Here is a 24,181-nt window from a genome sequence, read left to right as displayed (position 1 = left end):
TCGAGTTCAGCGCTGTTGAAAAATCGACTTGTAATGACAACTGGAAGTAAAACAGTCGTTTATGTTTACTAAAGTCATTACAACGATAGCACACTCATATTTTAGCGCTAAATGTGTACTATTTCGTTACGCTGGCGTGTTTATTAAGATGTGTCTAAAACGCACGCAATGAGTCTTGTTTGCCACGTCTTTAGAAAGTGTTTACAGTGATGTCACGAGCATTGTTTTGTTGATGCTCGCATTTTTTTTAGGTCATAGTAGTAAATTAAAACGGCCTCATGTATGATTTGACATGGTTTAGAGGGGGGGGGGGGGATTCAGGTGGGTTATTCCTGAGAAAAACGTAATGCCGTGACCCCTTTCACAGTTTTTTAGAAAAACCCACCTGTGGAGGGGACTCTATTCGCTCCACTGGCTTGTTGATACTGTTACGTGTCAAGGTGATGGTTTATAGAAGAGTGCTTTTTTTTCCCCTCCTTATTGTAGTTTTTATTTATTTTAACCAACTTTTATTAGGAAACCTCCTACTTCATTTTTTTTGTTAGTCTCATCGTATATACATTAGTTTATTCCAGGCACACAAATAGTCAAAATCAGCATTACCTTTATAGATCATTTAGCTAAACTGTGAAATTTAATGGGTAAATCTTGGATTTACTCATTAATGAGACAAATCACTTGCAAAACACAGCTCCAGGAATCACTTTGGCAAATAACAATTACAATTCTGTTCACTAAGTTGATATTAAAAATGAAAAGAGCAGCCACATTCAGAGTCTTTCAGTATTTTAGGAAATTTAGGGTTTAGATCTTATAGCGCTTACACAGGAATGGAAGAAGAACAATCTTAGTCAAGAAGTAAACATTTACGTACATCTCTAGGACAGAAACACTTTGACTTTGTAAGAGTATGTTTCCTGGAAGATCTCTTGCTTAAACGGGTGCAGATTGCATTGACAGAGTTCTTCAACATTGTTTTGATTCCCCACATCCTCCTCTTGTTGTTTACATTAAAAACTGCTGATCTGGCTGAACTGAAACCTGAAAGTCTGCTTAGAGTGGCATTAAATTCTCACAGTATGATAACCTGGAGGTTTATTTTTAATGCAATTATTTTTAACAGAAAGTTATCTAGGATCTAAATGTGTAATAGAATACTCTACATTTTCAACTTTTCCAGACCGGCTGATTACACTACACTAAATGTTTTCAGTGTAGAATTGACTGGTATTTCTTGGTATTACTTAGTTTGATGAAAAGCAGTCCCAGATCATTACATTACCTCCACATTTTTCTGTGGGTGTGGTGTAGCGTTTTGTTGTACCCAATGTTGTTATATAGCCAATGTAAGTTTTGTCATTTTTTTCTGTAAAAATATCTAAATAAATATGATGAAAATAAATGCCTTAACTGGATGTTAGGTTCCATTTATCGGCCCCCGATTTTCTTAATTTTTGGCGTGTGAAACCGATATTTTCCATCGACCTCATCTACCTCCACAAAGTTCTGTAAAGCACCCACTGTCCCCTTTTTCTCTGCCAGGAAAGAGGGCTGACTGACAGACCAGGTCACGTCTGCATGTGAGCTGTTAACAACAGACACCCCACTGTTACCTACTTAGCAATTTTACTGCTATTTTTAACAGCTAAAAATAAAACGGTACTGGTCAAAATCCAAATCACCCGGTCGATTGACTCCAGTAGCTTTAGCAATGCTTCTTAAGTAAATATATTAGAGCCAACATGTTGGCTCTAACATCAGTCTTATTTATTTATTTATTTATTTATTTATTTATTTATTTATTTATTTATTTATTTATTTTTTATTTTTTTATGTCGGAATTGATTTGATAAATTCAACTGTGCTTGATATATTAATAAGTGATATTTATTTCCAAGTTGCTGCCGTTTGATTCTGAAGGGGAAGTGGAGAACGTTGGTCATGTGATGTGACGCACGATTGTTGGGAGTGTAACTGAAGCCATGGTAAAGTCAACAATGTGCTCGTTTTTATTTCAAGATGTCGAAAGGGTTGTAAAATGTATATAATATTTGTAAAAAAGAGGCAATACCAACATCAGATATCGATATCGGTTCAGATTTTTATATCATGCATCCCTAAAACACGCAATACATTTCTTTTTAAAATTGTCCCATTAAAATACAAACCATTCTAAAAAGAAGATGCTTTGGTGATTTTTTTTTTCTTCTTTTATTACCCATCTCCTGACTGATACATTTGTACAATCCACATCCCTCTGATCCTTTGTCACCTCTCTGCAAATTATAGCTTTAGCTAAATACTGCAAATGTCAAGAAAATCCTACAGGGACAGCTGAATTTTATTTCTGGTTAATCAGATTCCCTTTTAATTGATGTAAGGTGTGTATCCATGACAACTAAATTTTGAAACTGGATAAAAAAGATGCTTAAAACAAAGTATTTGTTTGAGGGATGTGGACTTTCATGTGCCCGTGACATTTGAGAATTTTTCCTCTTCTGTTTTTTTGTTGTTGTGGGCTTGTACAGGAACCATGTCAAAAAAATGGATTATTTATCATCACCTCATCTATTTCTATTATTTTTGTGTATGTGGTTTTTCCTCTACATCTCATGCATTAGTATCCTCACGGGGAAAAAAATATCCAATACTTGCTCTTCGTTCAAGTTGCCTGCCATTTATGACATAACAAACTCCTTACAAAAGCCATTAGGGAAAGAAACAATTTATCGAAGTAACATGTGAGTCAGATCCTTTCACTTGAATGTAATTAATTTATAGCAGAGATTGCAGTGTGGGCTGGTCATTAATAGAGTGTCAGTCAAGCCTGAAACAGTGGAACACGGTGTTAAAATAATGATGGTAGCATGACATTTCTCCTCGTCCAGCTATTTTTAGATCGGGGGTTGAAAGCCATTTGTATGGCTATGCATGGAGATCCAGTTTGAGTAATTGCTTTATGAATGACTCAAGAATACTTCCTTGAAAAAAACAACTCCTTAATGTGCCTTCAGGGCTTTAAAGGGGGGGGAAAAAAGGAAATTCATTCGTTTCCCCACTTTTGTCCCATAGATACTGTAGCTACTGTATCCCTGCAGGGTTTCTCTGCACCATCTCCTTAGTAACAGAGGGATCAAGGCATCTTCTTGTAGAATATGCGAACATGCTTGGCGGAGTTTGTTCATGCTTGAGTCACCCCGCTTGCCAGCCCTGACGGGGGCAGAAAGCGCCTCGGATGCCTGCTCCTCCTACCTCCAACATGAAGGAGGACCAGGAACGTCATGGTTACGGGCCCGGTGCGAGCCTGCCCGTCTTTGTGCACGAAAGGTTCATTTTCCTTCCCCAAGTTGTGCGCTCTATTTTGTATTTTTTTGAGTGCCATTGGTCACAGTGGGCTGTGTTGGATATCGCCATGGTTACTTCTAAGTTTCCCTCTGCGTGTGTAGGGGGGAGTGTTGGAGTGAGAACTTTTACAGAGGAGGCAACGCTTCAGGAGAAAACAACATACTGTACATGACCAGTCATTATATCAGACTGTGATATTTGTGTGGCTGCAGTGATATTCACTGGTAGCTGACTCACATGCATTCATAAATCTTTTAACTTTTGTCACACTAGAAACACAGAATTTAATATGCTTTATTGGGATTTGGTGTGGCAGACCAACACAAAATGGTACACAACTGGAGAGTGAGAGAAAATAAAAAGTGAAAATAGATGTGTTTTAATTCACAGGCTTGCTTCTTTCCTCGCCCAGCCTGTTAGCTTAGCTGGCAGACAGACATATTTTGACATATTTCGGCCTGTTCGTTTGGGAAGGTGGGAATTCGCAGTCGAACTCAAACTCCAGTCCGCCTTAAAACCTAGGTCTCTGTTCTGTTGAGGTGGACGTTGGAGCGGTTCGAATGCGTATGTGACCGGAGACTGCTTCAAAAGTAGGAAGTGGACTACAACGCAGAGTATTGGAGTTTAAATGAAACAAAAACAAACGTGCTAGTCTAGCTCTCGCTTTAGAAACGGCTTGTGGTTTCTTCACCAGACAAAAGGGAAATACCACAACCACAACAATCTGGCACCACTCCATTTTTGTTTACATTTTGCAAAGAAGGAAGTTGCGCTCATGTTGTCTTTAGAGGTTTTTGTGTTGTTTTGCTTTAGTGGCTCTTAATCGAGTGCCCCCACAGGCGAGGAGGTGAACAGGATTCTCAAAGGGATCAAGATAAAGCAGGCTGAATGCTACTTTGTATTCCTCTATCAGGTAAAACAACAGCAAAATACGCTGAAGTTTGCAGCATGCATTTTGAGAAAATCTGAAAATGTTCAAGAGTTGTGAATTTTGCCTTGCTTTTATAAATTTGCTAGTATGCATTCAGATTTAAAAGACAGTGCAACTCGGTTTTGGAAAACAGACATTCCATAACCCAAGCTAATTGTGTTTTTTTTACTTCCTTGAGCACTTGTTAAAATGCAGCCAAACAAGACTGGGACAAAATGAGACTCTGAAGTAGCTCCTCTTGTGTGATTTCTGTAAGTGGTGGCATAAGGCGCTTCAAAAGTCCTCTCATCTCTCATTGACGGCTAATTCAGATAATGTTTAGATTCTTTGGGGAGATGAGGTCAGCGCTTCACTCCGCTGTAAGGCTCAAGGGTTTCTGCTGATCGATGGGAGAGCCTGGGGTATCTGCTGGGGATCGATACCCTGCCAACTCTTGCCTACTGCGTCGCACAAAAAAAAGAAAAAAGAAAAAAACCCACACATGCTTTAAAGGTCTGCTCGCATGTACTGTACACAGAGTCGTGCAAGAAGAAGAAGAATTACTGCTTGATATACTGTAGCTTTTCCCACCTACATGATGGAGCCAGGGGACAGTAAAGCCACTGGCGACTGGCTCCAAGTGCTTGTGTTCCATTATGGTTATTGATTGGACCAGATTTTTGTGTTTTGTTTCTCAGAATAAGTGTTTTCAATATATAAAAAAAAAGAAGAAAAAAAAAGTGAAGCTAATAAAGTTTTCGAAGCATCTCCACAAAGCAGAGCCTATTCATGCGGCCAGCTCAGTCCTCGGTGGGCGCAGATGTGGGCTGATCACTTCTTGATATTGCTTCTTAAGTAACTGCGTCCGTTGCGCAGGTGCACTTTTTAATTAGCCTACACTGTATCCAGTTTTCTGTGACGTCTGTGAGGGAAGAAAAAGGCCTAACTCGGGATGAGTCCGTGGTACAGAATAAAAAAAAAAATCACTTCAAACTCAGTCTTGTTTACTCCACAAACGTCATATATTTAATTGAATCTGCATGGAATACAATCTCTTTAATATTACCAGAAGTTGGTCTGTTGAATCTTAGTAGAGTATACAAGAGCGTCTGAGGGTATTAGCCCTGCTTCTTTGAATAAAGTCAGCGCTCTGCTCTGAGTTTCATGCCGACCTTGTGCAGAAGAAATGAAGCAGTCTAGATATTCTTTTGTGTAAACAATCGACTTCCTGTTGGGCTTCAGCCAATGTTGTGTTGCTTTCTGTATCCTGGAAAAAAAAACTAACTTAATGCAAGAACAATTAATAATTGAGTGATAATTGTACTAAACTCTATAAATTATAACATTTGTAAACCCTAAGAACGAGTATATTTTAATTATTTTTCCCTTGAAACATTTTGCTTCTCATCTGCCAGTTTCACAAAAGCAATATTCACCTTTAAAAATGTTACTGAATGTTATTATAGTTGTGCAATATTTAGAGCTGCCATGCTTAGCACAAGTGCTCAATTTCCAGTTTGAGATTTCATATTTTGCATGATTTACAGACTTCTTGTTGGATCGAGGATATATAAATGCATCACATAAATTTCTAAGCTTTGAGCACTATGTAAAGACCCAAGGTTGACTCACGTCTCAATGAGGTCTACATGTTGCCTCAACATTGAAATCAGCTCTCGGTGGGATCCGTTTATTTTTTTCAATTTATTTAAAGGAAATAAATGGATACGACCAACCTATAGGAATTACTGTCCATTTTTGATGCTAGATGGGGGCTAGATGCTAGTAAGGTTTAACAGGACTAGTTAAAGCGTTTCACCTGCCACTAAAAAAAGAAACCAGAGTTCAGTAGATGAGATTAACATTGATTGATTGTACAGTACGTGCAAGCTGCTACCATGGACATTTTTCAGATTGCAGTTTTTTTCTTTTGTTTGTGAAAAAGTCTGCAGAGGCTATAAGTTTTTAACCCCCCCGCCCCCCAAAAAAAAGACTGCAGTGCTGACTGTGATGGTAAGTGGGGACAAAGTTCTAAATTACAGGTTTTCTAACGGCTTAAAATGCTAAATCAGAAGGTCACGAGGATGGCTAAAGTAATGCTAGGCTAACAGTTGTCCCAAAACAATTTTGGTCATGTTTTCAGAATCATTCATAATTCACCAGACGGTTCTCTTTTTCCTTTGTGTAATGAATATATGCCAAGTAGGATTGCTTTTTTATTTTCTAGCTGATCAACATGAATGTACCATGTATATTTTTTTAGAATTTTGCGTTTGTCCGTTTTCTTGCACCAAACCTCAGCTAGCATGCTAACGAGGGATGCTAGGGCAGCAGAAAGTCTCTGTTTCGAAGAGTACCCCTGGTAGTGTGGGCTCAGTTGCATTGGCTTGACAGTTTGAGGGCATTGAATTGGTTTTAGCAACTGGCATCTGCTAACAGAACTGCTGTCAAAGCACGTCAACATCTGCACTGACTTGAAAAGACAGGAGGTGTGTTCCTGTTCATTGTGAAAACGGATTTGTATATAAACTGTTGTCAGGTATGTACTTTTTTTTTTTTTTGTCTTGACCCACCCACGGCCTGCTTTATCATCCAAAAAGCCCCAAGTGTCCATCATGGGTTGACAGATGGATGATCCTGTGTTTTATCTAAACCCTTTCATCCACTGGCTTCCAATACCATTTACCTCTCCCCGGTTCTTGTCACACACCCTTGCCCTGCCAGTAAAGACCGAATCTGTTGGCGGTAATAACTCTGTTTATCACTTGTTGTGTTCTGGCTTCCCTATCTAATGCTGAGTGACAGCAAGTATGAAAGGCTCTCCCCCCTTTTTACTGCTTCCCTTCCCACCATAATGTATTGTATCGACTGGAACGTATGAGACAGCAGGTGCAGGCTGCAGACTGTGCTACTTCTATGGTGATGTGCACCTGATTGCTCTTTGTTTCACGCTTTGTTTCCGCTGTTTGGGAGAACGGAAAGAGGTCAAACAAGGTTCTGTTGGTGCAGGCCTGAAGTCTGGGACAGGCGACTGCCTCGGTCCCAATGGGTTCACAAATGTGTCATGGTAGTAGTTTCAAAGTGTAGGAGTCCATGTTGGGCAACACTCACTCTCTTTTTAAATGTGACTCTCATTTTTGTCAGCGCTGTAGGTTTGATGTTGATGTTGGGGAAATATTTGTGCTGATATATAATATGACTGTTGAAGAAGGAATGTGTCACAGTAATTCAACTCAAAATTTAAATGGATATCTTATGTTGATTTGTTACACACAGAAATATATTACATCTTTATTCCTGTTCATTTTGATGTCTGCAGCTAATGAAAACCCCAAATTAAATTATTTTTTTTAGAAAAATCCTACATTAAATAAGATGGGGGTGGGAACTTAAGACACCAAGCAGGTATCAAATTTACCCCCTTCTTGAGCTACAAAGGTAAATAACAAAAGATAGTTATTAAAAAAGAAGCTAGATGTTTAGAACGCTTTAGCCAGCACCAAAGGAAAGTTAAGTGGAAGGAAAACAGATGGTTATTCACACAAATGGAGTCCCAGAAGCATTGAGTACATAAACTGTACAGCACATGGAGATATGGTTTTCAGACATTGACATTTCTGTGGTAGAAATATTATTGATTTGATTGAAAACATGTATTTTCATCTGAATTTCATACAAACATCATTAAAATTGACGGACAAAATTCTTAATTATTTACCCGTAATAAATGTATAACATATGGCATTCACATTTCAAATTGATTACAGAAATGATTTCACATTTCACTTTGCAACTTTCGAGCTTTTCCATGCTTATTCACATGCTGACCCTTCTCGACCTGCTGCTGCTAACTGCCATTCAGCTGGCTGAAAAAAAACAAAACATATAATGCCTAATGTCAATGAATCAGAAATTGCCAGTGTTTTGTTTCTACCTACAGATCTGGAAAGAATAGTGGCAACGTTTACAGCTGTAGAAATGTTCGCGTCTCTTGTCACCAGCTGTTGAATGCTTTGTTGCACCGTTGTCAGTTCCCATACAGAATTGGTCAAACTAAAGCCAAAGCAGCTCATCAAACTAACCTATCGTGCTATATTAAAACCTTGGCGTTTAATCTGTTCCACCGGGAAAGTGAGACGGAAGTGTTTGAAAGGAAGGACGGTTAGTAGTGAGGCTCCAGACTTAAGGTGAAACAGAATCTGACTTCAGAAAACATCCCAAATGAAGAGACACACTGTGACTGCTTGGGGCTCCTGCTACCCTCCCAGCCTCCTCCCTCTGCTGATCTGTCAGTGCACTGGCATGACTTAATTTCTACCCAGAGGAAAGTTTGTCTTCCTGTCAGTCTCTTTCCCCCCTTCCATCCCGCCCTGCCTGTCATTTGGTCGCTCTGCCCACACAACAAGCAGCAGTGTCAGTCTTCAGAAGTGAGGGGAACGATGGCTGTTTGGATTGTATTGTTGTGCCTGTGGGTTTTAGTCTGTCTCAGAGGGCCTCCTCTAGCCTGCTGATTATTTAGTCCTGCTTTTCTCTAGATGCAGACAAAAAGGGGATGCACTTTTATTTTACTGAAGTAAATAACCATGCATGGCTTTTATAATCTCTCCTCAACTGAAATTCATTGCAAAATGTTTTTTCAAGCTGGTCTGACTTAAACAAGAGTGGCCAGCTGGTATTATTATGAATCATCGTTTAACATTTGTGGGGCTCTCTTTCCTTTGCCATAAGCGTAATAACTCCAGGAACAATGACTCTTGTTCTGACTGTAGGACACTTGCGGCAGGCTTGTAGGTGAATGGTGGGAAAAATGCAGCTCTGTTCCTGTAACAATTAAAGATGCTGATACAGATTCTAATCTATTTACTGTTCCTTTCTTGTCCACGGCTAAAAACGGACAGAGGAGATCAGAGAGATCCGAGTCCAAAATGTAGCTATTCGTTTTTTCTTTGGTGGTTGTCTAATTTTTGCTTACAAAACCTTAGTCAAGCAAGATGATGTACAAAGAGACTGTCAACAGCTGTTCTTCCTCACACCTGTTGAGTTGCTAGAATACCAAGCATTTTTTGTGATAAAAGTATATATTACCAACTTCTGTAGGGGCCAATTTTTTCTTAGTCATGGAAGCCATTGTACAAATAGAGGCTTTCATTTGAATCTCACTGTGGGAAGTGGAGGGAGATGATTTACAGGGAATTACTGGGACACAGTCAAGAAAAGGATAAAAAGTAGGTTAGGTGAATGTAGGTTGGTTGGGGCTACATCATACAGAAACTCGCACAGTGCTGCAGCATTTGGTGGGCTGTTTTTCTAAGGCATTTTGGGGAAAGGTGTCATATGATTGTGTGTTTATTTATCATAGTGTAACTAATGATACAATCTGCACTTTATTGCCTTGTACTTGTTACATAGGCATTGACAATAACAGAACCAAAACGCCAGTGTTCTTTTGTCTTTAAAAGAGCAAACTGATTTGGATTGATGCATTCTGCAACTTTACACCTGGGTGACACTAAATTACACTTTTCCTTCAAACATATCCTTGATTGACAAAGACATTTGTAAGCTCAACAAAGCAATTATTCTTCAGCCTTCAGACGTTTCAGTGCACATGTGCAAATCAAAATATACTGTCTAGCAAGTTGTAGATGCAACCAGGCCGTTGCTAAACTTGATACTCAGTCATTTGATTTAGCCGTGTTGCAGGAAGGATGCATCTGGAACCTTCCGATGGTTTGGAAGACCCCGGCAGCCCATGGTGTTCACTCTATATGAGGAAAACTATACTAGCGGAGTTCCATTAGGTGAGCCAACACCTCCCGTTATTTTTATTTTTTTAACCCTTGTGCTTTTCTTGGCACCTCAGAGTCTTACACTTCTGCTGGGCGGAGGTGGGCGGACCCCCAAAGATCCATTGCTTTTTCTCTGGTAAAACAACTGCTGACAATCCTTCACGCTCATATTCGACTCTCGGGGTGCGAGCGCTCCACCCAGCAGCCCCCGCGCTTTAACGACACCAGTCACGATCGACCCTCTATCTATTTTCATGTCGCTCGCTGCCATTCCCTGTATGGGAAGTGATTGCGTTGACCTTTCTGGCCCCCATGTAGCTCGCGTAATAGTTCTCCTATTGAAGACACTGCTGACAACCGTCACTTTGAGTGGAGGAGGGGGGGGAGGTGTGTGCAGAGGTGCCTGCTGTGTGCCCATTCAAAGCCAGCGAGGAGCACAAAGGGATGTGTTCGCAATGACGCGGCGGCCAATAACTTCCCTCTGTCTGTTTATATGCAGTCCTCCACAACGGGGAGCGCAAATGATTTTGGATGTCAGCACAGTGGTGCTGGCAATCACGGAGACAAAGCTGTATCGGAGAAAAGATTTCTGGGCCAACGTGAATAGATGCCATTATCTTGTCTGCCTTCTTTCAGCTCCGTTTCTGAACATAGTTCCTTGAGAGCATCAATATACATCTCTGGGTCCTGGTAGGCATGTCGCAGGGCACAGTTTGGACAGCAAAATCGCGTTTGGGCCTTTTATTAGTAAAGTCGGAGCAGATTTGCACGGTGTAAAAGAATTAAAATTGACCCATGTGCTTCTGCAGCTCACTCAGTTCAGGCGGTTTACTCCGTACAGGACTTGGCTTATGCTGACAAGCCTAATTGTACCTTACAGCTCACAGTGCTCCGGTGCCTGACTTCCATTATATGATGGAGAAGGAAGAGAAGTCATTGGCAAGGACTACCTGCCCATCACAAACACTTACACACAGAAAGGAGGGGGGCTCTACTATTGCAGGCAGTAAATAGGAGAGGTAATAGGCATAGAGACTCTCAAGGTGAGACAGCTGTGGTGTTATTTTAAAAAGCAGGTGCTGTAGTTGCACACACACCCAAGGACATCCCAACCTTCAACATCAGCAACTGCACACTAAGCAGTCTCTGGTTAACTTTCAGATTGCCTCATTTGCTCCCCTATCAATAAAAGTTACTGTGGTGGTTTAGGACCTAATGGAGTTTCATATCTACTGGATAGACTCATCTATATAGATTATAAATTTATTGATATCAGGGTTTCTCTAAAGAAATTGTGGATGTCAGTGTTTTAATCACAAACCTTTGTCACTTTATATTTACACTCAAAAGTCCAAATGTTGGCCATTCAAGTAGAACACAATGAAATTCAGACATTTTGACTTTTGAACCCAAACTTAACCTGATGCATGTTGTTAAAGTTGTTGGAAATGTTTCTTGAATTTCTGACAGTTTGACTTAATCAGCCAATGGATTACATGGTACTGCATAATCTCTGCCTATGAATGTCTGGTTAGGTTTTTGATGTATAAAAGAAAACCTTGTAGTAGTTGGGGGCCACGACATTGAGAACATTTTTTATTTTGCAAGTAAAGGATCCTCAACCTGTCTGTATTCAATATTTGAATATTTTCTAGTATTTTTTTCTTCAGTTTTCACCATTGGTTCTTCTCTGGTAATAACATATCTTGACTTTTTAATAATGTCTTGCCTTTCAAATCCCTCAGGTTATAAGAGCATTGACATTTTTTGCACCCTTCTCCTGACATTTTATTCTTTTTAATCATTCTAATATTCCAAAGAGGGGACATTAGAAAAGCATTCCCACAGCATGATGCATCCACCACCATGTCGTACCATTGCACTGATTTCTTCAAGATAGTTTACAATCATGTTGGCCCAAAAATGACATTTTGTGTTATCTGACATGTCCGCTGTGTACCATACATGGCTTGTGGGACTTATTCTGGTTTTCCTCTTGCTTCCTTTACATAAAGGTCTGATTTCTGGAGTGTGTGAGTAATAGTTGAGTTTTTACAGTGTTTTGGGAAAACAAATTAGCCTTATTGATCTGTTTGGCATTAAAAACTCTATTCAGAATATCGGAGATTAACTCACCAACATCTGCCAAGATGCACAACAGCAGGACGCCTCAGGGGAAAACTCAACCCAAGAAGATCATGCAGCTCTGACGTCAACTTGACACACACACACACGCACACATACACACACGTATAACATATGTATGCATACATGTACATTTCACAGACAGGTGCAGACATTCGTGCTGCCGTTCCTCACTTCAACCAAACTACCGATGCCATTTCCTGCACGAGACTCATTGAGACGTTCACAGTTGAATCTCTGACATTTTACTTTCGCACAGATGTCATTGTCTACAGTTGAATGAAAAGTGAAGCAAAACATCTTCCACAAATTCTGCGAGCTCCTTTATATTCGTCTTGTTCTCAAACCCCGTCTAGAGAGAAATCCATCTAGCGTTCCCACTCAAAAAGGCCAACATGTACCAAACAGATGATCCTTCACAGCAGGAGTGTCAAATGTATTTTAATTTTGGGCCAAGTCAAGATCATGAATGTTCTAAACGAGCCGGGTGTGTCAGAATGTGTTGGTGAAAGCCATTAACAAACCGCTTAAATATTAAATGCCTGGATTTGCATTCGATAAGTACTTCATAAAATTAAGTAATGCTAATCATCTTTTTGCTGAATTGAAAAATCATTCTTTTTTTCTGCAATCAAACTCATAGATTTTGTTAAACATATTTGCAATAAATTTTGCTATATTTGCTCTTACCTAGGGCTGTAAATGTGACATTGCTACTTGTTGCATCGACCACGGGTTGTAGCTTGAGATCTAGGAAGGCTAATGCAGCATTTTAGTCGAAGAAAAAGGATACTGCCACCTGTGGGTGGGAGCTAGCAGTCACTTAAACCCAACGTTTATGATTATTTCTGCAGAAAATATGAAACAAACTCACAATTACGTCTTAGTAGGCCTGTTACAGTAACGGATTTCACTGGACGAGAAATTAATCTAGAAACTATTGTGATAAACGATAGTATTGCCATTTTGGGACCAGTAGTGATGATGGCATAATAATGCAAGTTTGTCCTCTCAGAAAGCAATACACTTTAACTTTGTTCAGAACACTCAAAACTGGAACTGGAGAGGATTTTAACTAGCCAAAATAAAACGCAACAACCAAAAACGAAAAAATAAAAAGGCAATAAAAACGACATAAAACAATTTTGTGTGCTACTTCCACGATCGCGGACTTGCAAAAAACTGGAGGGACTGATTGTAATTTGGCAGATAAAAACAACTTTGACTTTATTGGTAAAATAAGACAAAAGCACACAGCACTTGTAAGTTCTGTCTATATGTCCCTCTGGAGTCTAGGGGCCCACATAAAAAAATCTAAGGCACAGCCCTCTGACTGCTGCTGCAACAGTGGAGTTGCTGGGAATGAATCGACCTCAGAGCCACGTGTGGATCTACAGTAGCGGAAGACGGAGACAGCGGCCGGCCTAATCTAGTCATCTCCATCGTGATCACAGAGCGGAGAAGTCTGCATGAATTCCTCTAGGGATGCTGTCTCCCTCCCTGTCTCTCTCTCTCTCTTTTTCTCTCTCTCGTGCAGAAGCCTCTGGCCTCTGCACATCCAAGCATTGCGTCTGAATTTCCTCCACATGCACAAATTCACTCTGAGCCTCCTGTTGATAACAGTCTGAGAAGGCCACAAGTGTGGGTGAAACGGAGAAAAAAGTAGGACGTGCAGGTAGAATCTGTGACACACACATGCTTTTTGGCAGTCCTCCTGCTTTATAAAAACCTAAATAAACATCTTTGTTTTGCCCTTACGGTTACAATAGTGCAGTGTGTTGATACGGGGGGAGACTTGGTGAGTTTAGCAGAGGCGAAGGCAATTAAGGTAAAACGCCACGGGGCTCAGTGTACCTCGACCGTGACTGCTGTTGGTTGCGTCGCCCATGCCTGTGCCTAAACGGACAGCGCAGCGGCGTGTGCGTTAGCACGTGCCTGATTCTGTGTGCGGACATGTTCTCTTGGCTCTCCCAGCCCTTGTCAGGAGGAATTAGGACAGCCCCCTTGGAGAAGCAGGGAGTGCACACAAGCTGCTGAAGCTTCCTCTTCTGTAAACATGTTTGTGTGTGTGTATTGCAATGAGAGATACAGCGAGAGGAGGTTCTATCAAGTGTTTTGCCTTCAAGTTGTGTATCGAATGAACAAAGCTAGATGGATCAAGGAAAAATGAAAATTTAGGAAAAAGTGCCTGAGGCGATGATGGAAAGAAGCACAAAGGGGGATTCAGAGGTGGAGGTACCTGTAGCAGTGTGCTCAGCGACCTGTTGAGAGCATCTGAGCATGCCCAGTGACTCCTCTCGCTCCACATGGTTCCAAGAAGGGTCCTGATCTGTTGCTAAGCGTGGCCGCACGCACGCACACACACACACAGGAGCATGACAAGTATTCTGCAGTTAATACACTGAATTTAACCAGACTGTAACATAAAGTTTCAGTTCCGTTTGAATATCATCATCACAAAAATACATTTTTGAGTAGATATTAAAATGAAAGTCAGATTATCCTCTTTAAGCCTTTAGAAAGAAACGCAGGAAACAGTATTTTTGGAATTTATATTTTATAAAAGGCCTCATGATAGGCGTGTCTAAAATACAAATCATATTTCTCATAAAGGTTGCTATTTCACATGAAGCATTTCCTTTTTTTAAATTTTTTTTACCATTGTTGGCTGTCAACAGACTTCTTTCAAGTTCAGTTGAATTGAATTTGATACATTTTTTTAATTCACATTTTAGAGCAACGCTCATTAATAGCTTTGTAAAATTTTAATTCAAAATGGGGTTTTTTTTTCAAACAAGTCTGACTGTGATAGGAAATGAGGCGGTCGCATCAAACGTTTCTCTTAATTGCTGAAACACTCTTTGCATGTTTTCATGGGCATTTTTGATGATTCATGTTTAATCTATACTGCTCAAAAAAATAAAGGGAACACTTCAGTGTTCACTTAAATGTTAAAGTGTTCCCTTTATTTTTTTGAGCAGTGTATAAAGCTGGAAAACTTTCTTGCCTCGAGAAACCAATATCAATTTTACTTCTGTTAAATTGCATAAATCAAAACAAAAATTATGCAAAATCCTGCTTCGAAAATGCAAATAAGTACAACTTCCTAAAGTTGTGTTTAGTTTATCGATTTTAGGAAATAAAAAGACAGTTGTTTTCTTTCACTTTTTGGACCCATTATGTCTGCTTTAAAATGTCTTTCAAAATTGTGTCACTTTATGAGGAAAACGGATCCAGTTGAAATCCAATGATACGGCTTGGCCAAATCTAATTATACCGCTCCAGCACCATTTTTCATTTCCACTGTAAGGAGAGTAAATCCTAAAAATCTCCTTTTTGCTTCTTTTTTTTAACTTAAAAGATTGGTAAAATTATATTTCAGCCTATTTATAGTGTATCAGTGATTTACTCAAATGTACTTTGATTGTCTTACATTACTCTGTGTTCACTGTTTAGTCCAGAATTGATCTATCTTTAAATAAATTAAACCCTGGATGGTCTATTTTTGTTATTACAAATCACAAAGTGATGCAATGAATTTCAGTTCCAGTCGTCTCAGAACAGAACGTATCGATGAAGCATAGCTCGCCTTGAGCGTCGCCGAGGTAATGGGCATTGCAAGCAGCTGACCTGGAAAGGCATCGGGTCGCTACATGCGGTTTCCGTGTGCATCTACATGTGTGTAACTGTATCTAGTTCAGTCAGATGGCATAGTCGGTACAAAGCCTATTCAGGTCACGGTCAAAGTGACAGAGACAGACAGAGGGAGGGGAATAAAGGAAGGGATGGATGGATGGAGGGAGGAGGAACACCAGAAGACAAAACAGGACTGTAAGCTTGAGGCCATCGCTGAGAAAACCCCCCTCTCTTCTGAGAGTAAGGCAGAGCAGGAGATAAAAATAAACCTGCGAATAAAGAGTATTGTACTAAGGACGGGAACCGCTGTAACATTGGAGAATATTAGAGATTTGCTAGAAAAACATTCTGGGAGAAGAGAACTCTGAGATCACCTTCATGGGTGCGACGTCTAACATAAGAATCACATGAGCTGGCTGACTTGCTTTCGCTCATTTTTAATCGCCCACATGGATTTAAAGGTAATAAAAAGTGGATAACGGTCCGACCCAGAAGGGTTTTTTGTAAGGACCTGCTCCACCGACGAATTGACAATAACAGAGAATCAAACTGCATCATGGGAGAAACTAAGCACCCCCCAGGGTTCAATAAAAGACTCAAATGTCTGACGCTACTGTTGGTACAGTTGTGAATTTTAAGCAAATTAGGTGAAATCCAATATGGCCTTGTTTGCTCCACGCTTTTGTAGTAAGACAGCACAGTAACAAGTATTAACTTGATTTAATAGCTTTTACATAAATTATTATTACAGTTTGTCATGTTGTCAAAGACATTTCTTACCATTGTTTCCATATGTAGAGAGAACATGGTTTCCCCAGTTGGGTGTGATAAAAATAAAAGCAAAATAAAACAAACAAAAGAAAAACTGTTTATTGAATAACATCAAACTGTATATGAGTACTATGTATATTTAAGTCTCTTTGTGTGAGATTAGATTTTATCACTGCACATAACTATTAATGATAAATTGCAGTGGTTTGTGATTTTCCCAGTGTGAAAATACAGTTATGGTGTTGAAAGTAAAAAAAAAATGTTGTAGAGTCATAACTATGACCGTAATAATTGACGTTCTATTTTTATTAATGTGTTCTGTTCTTATTTTTTGTGGGGATAAAAAAGCTATGATAATGTTAAGAATCAGCTATGAGCAAAAATTGTTGGAAACTGTAGTTTTGCTTCCCAATTAGCATGTTTTAGTGTAGCTCCTTTTTTCTCTTTAGTGTCCCTAGTGTTTTGGAATAGAACTGCAGTGAGTCAAGAAAAGGCAGCATCTCTCCAATGTTAGTCAAATGTCGCATTAAGACGAAGGTGCTGGCTAAATCTCTTCCTCACTGTTTTTTCCCTTTCACACTTCTGCCATTTCCATTTTGTCTTTTTTAAAGCTTCACTAATAATAATCCTCACATTTTCTGTTCTTCCCCTTTTCCTCTTCCCCTCTCCTTTCCGCCTTCATCCAGTGGGCTAAAAACCCAATTTATTTCTGTAGCACAGGAGAGGCTTGTAAGAGTCCCAGGGGGCGTTTGCTGTTGTGTTGTCAAGGTAACACACTGTCAGGGACGTGGCCTCCCGAGCCAGTCCAAAGGGTATGTTTGAATGTATTCACTAATTGAAAAAAGTAGGAAGGCAGAACTGAAAGCAGAGGCAACAGAGAGAGAGATGGAGAGAAAAAAGAATAACTTAAAAGGAAAGTTGAAAATAGATCAAGAGATGGTAGAGAGAGGAGGAAAAAAACAGAATAAGTGAAAAGGTGAGATTGCAAATACCTCTGCACAGATGGCGTCCCCTGCTTGCCAAGTTCGGGGGGAGAGGAATGACATGCACATATAGAGCATCTGTCATTCAGCTCGGTCAAGTGGGCCCGATTGGCTGTCGGCAGTTTCTAATGGTAACAGTCTCCATACACCTCCTCCTGTGCAGCTATACCCTGTGTGTGTGTGTGTGTGTGTGTGGGGGGGGGCGAGGCAAAACACACACACCTTAGCCCCGTTCGTTGAACTCCAATTGAAGCTCCATCAGGCTTCTCCTATAATTACAGATGCCTCACCATTCCTGTTTTTCAACCTTCCAGACTCAAAGTTTCTGTCCGCGCCCGCTAAATAAGGCAGCCGGGGAAGCAAATGAAGGAGAAAAGTTGGGGAAATGACTTGCATCCAGTTTTCCGTTTCTGTTGCGATGACTGACAGCTGTCGCAGGTGTGGTGTCAGATGTGTAGTCAGGATACTGAGGGGAATTGGGATGCTAAGGTTTCCCCACAGGGAGGAGCAGGCAAGGCTTGACAGCAGTCTGAGATGTGCTGTCATATTTGTCGATGGGTTTTGACATCAGAGAGACTTTTTGTTGTTGTTGTTGTGTATGTGTGCAAAGCAGAAGTTGGCTGTGCTTTAGTTGTGCAGCACATAGGTGGAACATAGGGCAGCGTTGCATAAAGTTTGCGTGACATGGCCAACAACAATCAAGGAAGCTTTAGCGGCTTTGAAAAAACTTTTTGAAAAGTGTTTTGTGCGTTTGTAATCCTGGAAACAAGAACTGGCTATAGCCTGTGAAAGAGTTGAGATTTACCATCCGTCAGGACAACAAACATTAAAGCTGCAACTTTATTTTTTATGTTACAAAAATATGTATTTTAAATATTTAAAACTTTGACCACGTCTCCTCAATCTCCTTCCTGAGCTTCTGTTATCAACTGAAGAAATGCACCGCTCCTGGTCAAAAACAACCAATCAGAGCCCAAGAGGAGGGCCTTAACGCTGTCAATCAACCTTGTGAATGCGCTGCCAGATATGCTAGTGGCAGAGAAAAAGCTCACCGCTACACGAAAACCATTCATCCACCGTTATCTGTGGCCATGCTAAGTAGCTTTAGCATTCACGACAGGCTCAGAGAGCAAGGGGTAGATATTGGGACAAGGCAGAGGAGTTCAATGTGTCTGTCGTGACATGGTGGCAGTTTAAACAAATACGTAAAAAAACACTTTTTCTAAAACTGACACACTGCAGCTTTAATAAACATACAGCCAGATCTGCAGTGAAATGGTTTAAAATAAAGCATATTGATGTCTTTAATGGTCCTAAACCCAGTTGAGAATCTTTGGTAAAACTTAAAAATTTAAGTTGATCACATTGCGAACAAGCAAACATTTCAGTTTCTCTATTACTGGTTAAGACATAGCTATAAGAGCTATTATTGGAGGTTACAGCATTTTCTCAAGTGACAAACTGAACTGAGTCTGATGGCATTCTTCCTGCAGACCTAAGAGTAACTCGGGCGGCAGCTTTCAGCTTTCCACTGCCCGCCTCTGGATGAAAAAGAGAGAGGAGGAAAAGAGACAGCGCCGTGACTCATTCACATTATCCTCTGAAGTGGAAACCCTTCAAACGTGTCGCACTCGCACATACAGAAACGGGCACGCAGTCGCACACATGGCACGTGCGCAACGGGAGCCCGGGAGCCCATTCTGAGTGTGTGATGTGCTTTGAGCAGTCGCTCACTTTGAAACGTCACATTCCCGCTTAAAAGGAGAAAGTGGGCAAACTCCAACAGGGCAATTAGCCCCATATCTCAAAACAAGTTCTGTCCGTTTCCTGGGTGTTCACAATCCCCTGAACAAGGTTAGAAGTAGTTGAACATTTTTAGGCTAATTTCCTGTAAAGAAATCACAAAACATCTAATGCTGATGTTTAAATGCTACTGGCCCCGTGAGACGGGGGCGCTTGTAGGATATTGAGTGGTTCGTACAAAACAACAACTCACCTGAAACCACAAGAGCACAATCACAACCTTAGCACACATCATAAGCGTGGCGCACAAAACCAGCAGAAACCACACAAATACAGACCACATATAGAAAAAATAGAAATGGAAACTTTGCACCGGGTACCTAACGGTGATTTCCTGATCCACACAATATGTCACGTACACGATGCGCCCACAAAAACAGCGGCTCTGATCCACGCAAGGTCCAACATGCACAGTGTGACTCACACACACACACACACACACACGTATGCCTGCATAGACTACTTTTTTACACATTACACTGAACAATGTAGTCAGGAAAGCAGATTCCCAGGCTCAGGTAGTGTGTGTGCGTGCGTGCGTGTGTGTGTATGTGTGTGTGATACATCATCATTTCTACTCTTTTTGGCAAACATTTTGACTGGTTAAAAGTCCGCTTGTTCATTTATAGCCACCCTTACCGCATCGTCATGTTAAGCTTTACAGACAGAGCTTCTAGAGCTGGCAAGTAAACAAACGTAATCAATAAAATTTAGGCTTACGACGTACAAGTTAACACCCCCATAACAGAAGCACACGTACAGGATGCTTTGACAGTAAAGACCATTTTTATTTTTTCTCATCATAGTGTTGATATGAAAGGAATAAATAATTAAAAGTCCAATACGCAAAGGAAAATCTGCAGGTGTTCCTGTTTGGAAGAACCTCATTTCTGTCAAACCAAAAACGTTAAGAGGTTTTTACTCTGGTCATTTGGTTGTCTGTCCCGGTGTGTCTGACACAACACAAATTGCCGACCAATCAGTGAAATCAAAGAGGACAATCCTTCTTCTGATAAGGGCAGAGCTAGTTCACTGGTGTTGTAGGCTTCATATTGTTGGAACTTTTTGTGCATCCCATTACTTCAGGCATAAAGCAGAAAGAACATACCTACAGTTATACATGGTGGTGGAAGTGTAACAATCTGAGGCTGCCTTTAGTCATAAATGGCTTGCTTAGATTTCCTCATGAAGAACATCCGCCAATCAGTTCCTGTCCATGCGTTTATTTGTGCTTGAGTTATGCTGTAGGTAAATGATCCACATAACATCATCAAGTCCAAAACAAAAGAAGAAGAAGTACTTGACCGAGGCCCATTGAGCATTGCCTATCTACATTAGTGATTGTTGTGTTGGCTTGCTGGGGTGAATTTTCCAGTTAGCACCTGCTACAGTTGGGCTAAGTATCGCTGAGATCAACAATTGAAATCGCTGCAAAACTACTTTTCTATGTCACACAAACCTTGGTTGTTATGCTACGGCTGGCTTGGCGTTGTGAGCATGCAGCCAGTGAACCATGAGATCTCCCATCTATCTTTATGATTCGACGCTCTGAAGCATCTGTGCCTCATATAGACTTCGCCCGCTAAGCTAATCTCCACTGCCATCCGTGGTCAACTCAGAGCAGGATACGGATATAAACAGATGTACAGACACGGTTAATGGCTCGGAACAAACGCAACAGGTCACACAGCACAAATCAGCGGCTCGTTTATGTTTGTGACATGCAGAGATTTAACTATGTCAGGTAATGCAGCTCGGAAGAATACATTAAGTCTGGGTTTGATGAGGTTATGTTTGAACCTGTTGGATTATTTCAGTGGTGTTTTTTTTTTTTGTGCTATATTTTTAGATTTAGCATCACTTTTACTGTCACAAAGAAGACTTGTAATTCTAAATGTAGCATAAAAGCTGTTTTTACTTAGTTTTAGAAGTCAAACTGCTTTTGCTTTACAACAAATGCATTGTCAGAATAGCTAAAATGTGGTGAAGCGAGATATGAATCCACTGTATTAAAATGTTATTTCTTGTTCTTGTACTGAACTGTCGGTGGTGTGTTATTCCTTAATGCAGACAATATTTTCACAAGGTTATTGGGCACAGAGCTGGATTACATCAGCCCAAACAAACTTTGTTTTTCATCCATTTCCTCTCTTTGTGTCTCCACAGAAACCTGCTGGACATGGACACCTTCTCCAAATCAGACCCAAGTAAGAAACGTGATGCCCAAACATCAATCAAACTCATAACTCTTTAGACGGTCATGTGGAAAAGACTACACTGTTATTTTCTGTATAGAGGTTTTTATCACATATTAAAATAAGAGTCAGGAAATTGGTTAAAATGGACAGTAATGAATTTAGAATGATTGCTAAATTAATGGATCAAATTTATTGTTGAACAAACAATATCCCTTTTAAAAGGAAAAAAAAATTAAGCAAAAGAAAACAAACAAAATGACTAAAAATGAAATCCCACGCCAGGAACGCCCACTCACAATACTATCGTGAAATCTTCGTTAAAACAAAACTGTCATGTCTGGGGAAAACGTTGCTTTTATCATTTTCTAGAGAAAAGCAAATTTGATTTAGAAAAATCTTACATTTTTCTTTTCATCAACATTCTTAAAGAACAAAGTCTAATAATGCTTAGCAGGTTTATTGTGTTTGTTTTTTAAATGGATAATTTTTATCTTTGATTTGCTGCATCACATCTTGACTTAAAAATATAACATCTTCCTTATTTTGTTAATGAATACTAGCTTTTTAAAAAATTTAAAAAGCTTCTGATTAGAATACAAACCTAAATTTGACCACAAATTAGGTTAAGTTGGCCATTATAACCATACTCCACTGACTAAATTGACTATAAAGTAATTTCCAGTTTAGGTGGAACTGGTACTGTAACTGTAAATGACAGAGTAATGCATTTAACTTTAAGTAGCTCTACTTTTTCATTAAAGTTAGTCTTGGCCAGGATATTTTATACTTCACAAAAACTCTTCCTGTCATTTCCACTGTAGCATTTGTGTCCAACAGTGTAAGACCACACCAGGAAAAAAGTTATTGCATGATGAACAAGTTGTCAGCACATTTCCAAGAGAACGGGATGGAAGGAGTGAATCATTGTGGCAATGATGATGACAATGATGAGACGAGTGCTGGGATGACGGTGATTGTATGAGGGAGTAGTAGAGGACAGGCTTTAACTATATGTCTAGGTAGTTCTTGTGATCTCGTGATTCCTCTGAGCACGACTTTAATCCTTTAATTTGAACCTGACTGATGTAGGAAGGAGCCAGAAGGCGAAGAAGCGAGGGGAAAGTATTAAAGTTGGCAGAAATGCATAGATAACTGGGGTATGTGACCCAGTGATAAAAATATCAGCGATACAAATCAAACGGCTCCAGCTTTCTGATGGAATAAAAAAAAAAGAAAATACGTTTTTCAAATCCATGGAACATGTTCTGCTTCAGTAATCCAGCCTTATTTATACTATAATTAGCTACACATCTTGTAAATATAGATGTTTGCTTTGACTGATGTTAATGTTGGACGTTTGTCTTCTTTACAGTTTGTGTTCTCTACACACAAGGCATGGGCAACAAGGAATGGAGAGAGGTCAGTATGTTTCTTCACAGCAACACCACGGTATCTTCTTTGTATTGGTTTTCAAGGCCGTGAATATGTCAATACAACAATAAAGTTTCATCTTGCACACAGAATAAATTGGCAAAGGAGGGCTTTCCACCTTCCTCGATCAAGACTAAGGACTATGGGTGATCGGGCATTTGCTGTGGCTGCTCCTCATCTATGGAACTCTCTCAGACTATTTGAGAGCCCCGCAATTATTGTCCGATTTTAAAACCGGCTTGAAAACTTTTCTTTTTAGACAAGCCTACTCCACTTTTAAATGACTGTCTTTTTTTGATTGTTGATTTTGTTTGTTTTTAGCTGCACCGTGTAGCACTTTGAGATTTTTATTAATAAAAAGTGCGTTATAAATTAAATTGATTATTATTATTAGCAAAGAGAAATAAATGGAGTACACGTTTTTAGCAGCAGCTGAAGCTCTGTGGCTGACTTCGTCCGTGAAAGAGACGCAGCTAAACGGACTCAGAGCTCTATATGTGATGAAGAAAATCAAAGAAATCATATAGTGCTTTCCATGAGAAAGAAAAAACTGAGAACACAGAGCTGATGGAACCAATTGTTCCCGTTTCACCTTGATGGTGACGAGACAAGACACCTGTGCAAACAATCAGTTAGCTTGATTCTCCGTGATTAAAAAAAAACAAAAAACAGACCGTTCCCCGTCTAAAGCAGGTATTTTACTTATTATAGCTACTCTATAAATCCTGAACTATCCCTTTAAGACGTGAACAGTCAGGGGGGGGCAACATATTGAGTCATTAAAATATCATATTTAAATGCAAACGTTACTCTTTTTAGCCGCACGGGTTACATTAGTCAAGGCTCTTCTAATGTGCTTAAGCTCTTATTTACTTTAGGCTACGCACGCTCTCATTAGACAAACACTTAAAATGATTAAAAGCAATGTGCATTATTTAACTAGAAATAGCACATCAGGTCAATGTATTCACCAGCCTAATTTGTCTCTCTGTTGGCGTCACATTTGCATTAATGATTTTTATTTACCATCTAAGCTGATATCTGTGAAAACGGCAGATGGTCACTTGTCAGCAAACCAACCAGAGACACAGGTGGAGGACTTATTTTAGGTTTTAATGAAAGTATTAATTATGCCTGTCATTGCTCTTTTTAATTGATAAACACCGTCGA

At 39.9% G+C, this 24,181-nt stretch overlaps 1 protein-coding gene across 1 annotated transcript in view; it reads left to right on the top strand.

Annotated features, from left to right (window-relative positions):
• The window catches only part of LOC103459532 (copine-8), an 83,785-nt gene that overhangs the window by 1,190 nt on the left and 58,414 nt on the right, over positions 1 to 24,181 (top strand). The window contains exons 2-3 of the mRNA XM_008401168.3: positions 21,549 to 21,589; positions 22,953 to 22,999. Coding sequence (XP_008399390.2) covers positions 21,549 to 21,589; positions 22,953 to 22,999 — 88 coding nt within the window. The remainder of the gene's footprint in view (positions 1 to 21,548; positions 21,590 to 22,952; positions 23,000 to 24,181) is intronic.

Source organism: Poecilia reticulata, chromosome 23, assembly GCF_904066995.2.
Source record: "Poecilia reticulata chromosome 23, P_reticulata-male-v2, whole genome shotgun sequence".
NCBI classification, from domain to species: Eukaryota; Metazoa; Chordata; class Actinopteri; order Cyprinodontiformes; family Poeciliidae; genus Poecilia; species Poecilia reticulata.
Note: the sequence above shows the minus strand (reverse complement) of the source record. Positions and strands in the feature narration are given on the sequence as shown.